This window comes from Branchiostoma floridae, chromosome 2 (genome assembly GCF_000003815.2).
Source record: "Branchiostoma floridae strain S238N-H82 chromosome 2, Bfl_VNyyK, whole genome shotgun sequence".
Classification (NCBI taxonomy): Eukaryota; Metazoa; Chordata; class Leptocardii; order Amphioxiformes; family Branchiostomatidae; genus Branchiostoma; species Branchiostoma floridae.
The window spans coordinates 24,229,285-24,234,645 of NC_049980.1; the positions used below are offsets into that span (position 1 = coordinate 24,229,285).

General features: G+C 40.1%; 1 protein-coding gene across 3 annotated transcripts in view; it reads left to right on the forward strand.

The window, feature by feature from the left end:
• Window positions 1-5,361, forward strand: part of LOC118405639 — a 34,785-nt gene that overhangs the window by 15,409 nt on the left and 14,015 nt on the right. Inside the window, exon 1 of one of the 3 annotated variants that reach the window (XM_035805234.1) lies at window positions 3,284-4,625. The exons of the other annotated variants lie outside the window; for them this stretch is intronic. Within the exon in view, the coding sequence (XP_035661127.1) occupies window positions 4,465-4,625 (161 nt within the window). The 5' untranslated portion in view covers window positions 3,284-4,464. Of the gene's footprint in view, window positions 1-3,283; window positions 4,626-5,361 lie in introns of those variants that run through there. 3 annotated transcript variants of the gene reach the window in all.

The following is a 5,361-nucleotide window of genomic DNA, read 5'->3' on the forward strand; positions in this document are numbered from 1 at the left end:
CACTATGTGCTGCCTTCGAAAAGTACTCGAAACAGGAAGCGGCGAGGACAACTACACACGGAAGTGGCCGCAGTCTTCTGACGAAAAATTCTCTAAACCAAAGTATATGGAAAAGTATGCAAGGAAACTGCTGGAAAAGCATGCACAGAGACAGCCTATCAGATACATGTGTAGAGACAAGCATGCGGAGAGAATGCAAGAACATGAAGCACATGTTAAGGTACGAGTTGGGAAGGAGATGCTTGTACATAGAAATGGTGTGCCGCGCTTACGTATGGCCCATGGAACTGTCTCAACCACCAACTACCTGCATAGCGATAACCTGAACATCATCCAGGGGACTGCCATTGGGTGGTAAGTACATATCACTCCAGTTACGGTAGATTATAGACCATGACACCATCATTTGACTCAAGATTAATTCACACTTTCAATAGGTACCCATATTAATAGTATTTTACTATAAAACACTATAATTAAATTCCAGGCGTTGGTAGCTAAACTGAGTCTAAATTGATATATCCCTATGAATCAATGTTTAATCATTCTGCAACAGTGTTTAATCTGCAACAGTACAGAATGCCCCATCAACTTTTATTTATTTTTTATCTATTCGTTTGGCTGTTTACAGACAGCCAGGGTTGCCCAAAGATGAACTTCTGCTTTGCTTACATAAATCAGGTATTGAACTACATATGATAAGAAATTTTGTTCTTCCTTGTCTTTATTCTTCATCATTACTCCTCTCATGGCCAATACTACTTTAAACTGGAACCATCTGAATATGATTTGGTTACATACTTTACCTCCTAATGTACCATTACCTTCCAGTTATAACATGCCATCTTTGAAGGTTGATACAGCATTTCAAAACATTAAGCTGGCATCTTTCGCAGTACCCATGCACAGAACCCATGTACATATATGTATACATATACATATTCTCTAGACTCAGCCTAAACAGGTACTTTAGCCACCTGTGACCTGTAACGTGAGACTGTAAACAGGTGTGAGGTGGAGTAGTGTGACCTCAGAAACAAACACACACTAGCCAGAACCTTACTCTGTACATTGTAGACTGTTCTAGAACAACATTAAGACCTGATGATTATGACAGCTATGACTGCCACCATGGGGACCTGTGCTACCAAGCCAAGGGTAATCTTAGTATCCAGGTATGACAGATATAGATAGGTATCAGGGAGCATATTGATGTGTGTTGGATGTTGATATAGGTACTGTATACACTGGTAGTTTAGTAATTTTATCTATGAATGTATGTCAACTGAAGTTATTCATAGCAGGGTACATTTGCTTGTCTAGAGCTAGACTCCTCCTTTACACAAGCCAATGCTGTTATTATTTCATGTTGAGGAATTCTCAAGTTCTTGCTCTTTTGTGAGGCTATCAGATATTTGATTTGTCCCTTCAGTATGGCTGGAAGAAGCCCATAGATAGATAGAGAAGGACTCAGGCAAATGTTACCAGTATGTAATGCAGTCTTATGTATATTTGGAGCAAACAAAAGACATAAAATATAGTCAGATAGAATACAACATCAGTTCCAGAACAAAGGTTTTATAATTTTAATACAGCTTAATGGGCAATAATGTGTTGGTAAACATGTTGATATTGTTGATGGCTGACCAGTAAGGCTAGGGTGCATTGTGAGATCACCAGGGAATTTGAGCAATATACTGTAACTATAAATGTTGAGATTTTTGTGATGGAAAATGTTCATGGTTTTTGCAGTGACCTCCTTACCTTGAATGTAGCACCATCTTGAAAATGCTTTCTCTGTCTTCTGCCACCTAAGCTTTTGTTTCAACAGCGACATTCAAACCATTGCAAACACTCCATTTTCTTCCTTCTGTGAATTAAATCCCTGCAATCTCTTTAAGACATTTACAGTACCTCATCGCAATCACCACAATAAGTGCCAACCTATCATAAGTTGGCTACCAGCTTCATCATACCATTCTTCCCTGCTTTCTGGAGGAGTGAAAGTTCTAATATTTGTCAGTTTCTTTAACATACAAATATATCAAGGTTCAAACCTCTCCAAATTCCAATACTACAATGTATAGACAGGTGCCTCTGTGTGGTTGTCTGGCAATGGCAAACCACATTTATTAGTCAAAGACCATAAATCAGGGTATGACTTGTGGTACACATAACCAGCAAATGGCATGCCTTGTAGGAGCTTATTGATTCCTGACATTCAAACGCATAGATCGTAATAAAGGAGGTGGGTTCATTTGCAGGGTTAAATCAAACTTGACCATTCCAGGATACGCTGCATTAAAATTTCATACTGCGTTTCTACCTGTCAATTGATAAATGGTGTGTTGAGCCCCAAGTAGTCTGGTTGAAAGCCCGGGGGACAAAATTGTTCAAAATCTATCATTGGTTATCAGGTCGTTAAGTCTGATTGATATAGGATCACTACTAAAGTTCACTTTTTAATAACTGGCATTGTTTGTTAATGCCAGACCTTTTATCCTTAAGGTAAACTTTTTAAAACTGCAATATGAAATATTTAGTCATCCAGGACATGGCTATTGCTAATCTTTGGATAAGAAAGGCATGCAGCTGAATGATGTATTGATTGGCTTGTTTTTGTGCTGTTGCTATGTTTGAACAATATAATATACAGTTCTCAAGTTCTGGTGTAGTAGTGTGCTGAAAATGTAATATCATGTGAGGCGGGGTAGCCCATTGTTGTGACTTGCATGGCGAAGGTGTAGGGTTTCCTGGCGGTGTTTAAGTGCTTAGGTATGAGGTCATTTCCCTGGTGAAGGTTACTGTTCCCGCCACAGTTCACCACGTCCCGGGGCTCCTCGCAAAACTCACAAAACATCAGAACTTTCCAACTGTTGTGTTTTTTTCTGGTAGCGAGTGTATTGCCATTCCCTTATTGTTGTCTTGCTATATTGGTTACATTGATATTTTTCTGGAACAACTACTTTGTGTAGACAGGAGAAAAGAAAAATTAGTTTGCCTATGATTATCTCTGAAATCTAATGCCAGGTATGAATTGCCACCTGTATGTGTTGATAATGATAATGAGGATCTACCTACTGTCAACTGATAACCTGTTAATGATTTTTGAAGTACAGATATGGCAGAAGTTTGAGCTGTGCCCCACGAGCGATACCCGACTTAAGGCGAGACAATGAATGTTATTTACATAAGAAATGGTCCCTATTGTTATGTGTTTACTCTAGCTCCCGTTACGCAGATACTAAGCGGGCTTTGTACATTGTTGGTACATGCGTGGCTTGTTGGCACCATCAACAGATTTCTACGTTTTATTATTTGTGTTCCACAAATCGTGTCGCTGATGGGAGGTATTTCTCGGTGACCCCGTCATGGAGGAATTCTGCTGAGTTGTGTACACCACAGAAGTGGGCTGTACCAAGTCACGCCACCAGTTGAACTGTTGGTCCTTTGGCGTTGTGCTTTTTTAATTGAGAGTTTGCAACGGCCTGGGACGAGCCATGAATACCTGTTGTCCATGCCTGCTTCCAGCAATAGTGTTGTAACAAGTCCTTGTGTGTTTACTCCCCGCGAACCTTGGACCGCACAGAAGGAAGGGAATCCTGGGGATCAAGAGCTGTTTTTATGCTATTCTGCTGATGCCATCCAAGGAACCAATAGGCCATCTGTTCACAATTGGCCTCTATAGACTGAAAGGGTTGATTAATGGAGTCTGACTACTTCTGTAAAGACTCAAGTGTTTCTACCTGCCATGAACTTCAGTCCTGTATTCTCCACCAGGGCTGTTGCTACTGTTGCAGGTTGACAACTTCTTGCGACTATGGACATTTCTTGAGTGATGTGGGAAAATTACTGTTTTTAGGTCAGCAGAAAAACTGATTAAAGTAGGACAAGAAGACTGCTAAAGGAAACAGGTGGTTGAGAAAGGTCAGGGTTAGTTCAGCATTGTTTTGTACTAATTCTTCCAATAGGAGCAGTTGTCCAAACAAAGTAGATCATTCAACTCGCCAGGAGCTTGTTGACACCATTTCTACTGCAGATTGCCTATTGGAGGCACACTAAAAAGTGAACAAGGTAGAACATTTACATGCACTTGTAAGTTGCATGTTTGTCGCTTTATTAACTGCCATTGGTCGAACAGGCAGTTTCATTTCCAAGGCAGACAAGTCACCATTTTTGTAGCTGCTTTTTCAAAACTGTAGCAGCATCCAAGCTATACTACAGCTCCAAAGTGTGGATTCTGGCTCCAGGACACAGATCTTTAAACAGTGGACCACTGTTTGCACTACGGAACCTCATCTCGTGACTGTGTTGTGCAGGAGACTACAGAACATCACATGCCTGAAATGTCAGCAAAGGTGCAAGTTACTGATGGAGTAATCAGCACACAATGCCCGTAAACCCGTCAGTCTTTGTTGCCAAGACAAATTAGCTCGCCAGTCTGTTCTTCAGAAGGTATAATTTATGGTGTGGAATCACTGTGGATACAGTGGTATTAACAAGATGACCAGGTCAGAGGAGGATCGCATTATGCAGATGTTGACCAGACGACCGCGCCTCATTCCCGGCCGTGCTACCATGGCAGACTGTATATGGTTGCCAAACTCTGTTGCCAGAACAAGACAGTAAGTATATACATACATACAGAGGCACATGTTATGTACTGAATGTGTCGCTGCACTTACATGACTCAGTGTACCTCATATAGTATAATGCTGTTTAAAGGTTAGGCTTTGTGTTGTAGTACATAAATCAGAAGCACAATATTTCAAATCATAAGCAAAAAATGAATTCCAGAACTTGATTTAAAGACTGCCAGGTCCATTTTCTTAACTTTGCTCAAACTTGGCTTTGTGATGCAGTCCTAAGGCATTGCTTGCTTTTAAGGAAATGGACTCCTAGCCAAACTTTGCCAAAGAAATGCAACTGTGAAGTTTATATTATATATGACTGTGTGTCTTATGTGTACATTATCACAGTTTCACCTGCATATTCAGGAGCAGAAATTATTAATAGAATAATACAACATGTATCTCTGCAACATGTATCTCATTTGGTTTCCATAGTTACTTCAGAAACAAATGTCGACAGCACTGTATACATGTAGACATAGTGTTAGTCTTAGCAACAGACATTTTGATAAATGTAGCTAACCTATGGCTTTATTTGTTCCTATAAAGTCAAAACAGACCCTTGATCATTCAGGAATGAATTGTCATAGGTAACCTGGCAAGGTACAGTTTATTATGATAACATTGAGCATTACTAGTAACTACATAATAATATGCACTGTCCAAAAGATGGGGGTGTTCTGTTACTTTTGCAGATACTTCTATGAGGACCTCTATTGGCACTATGTGG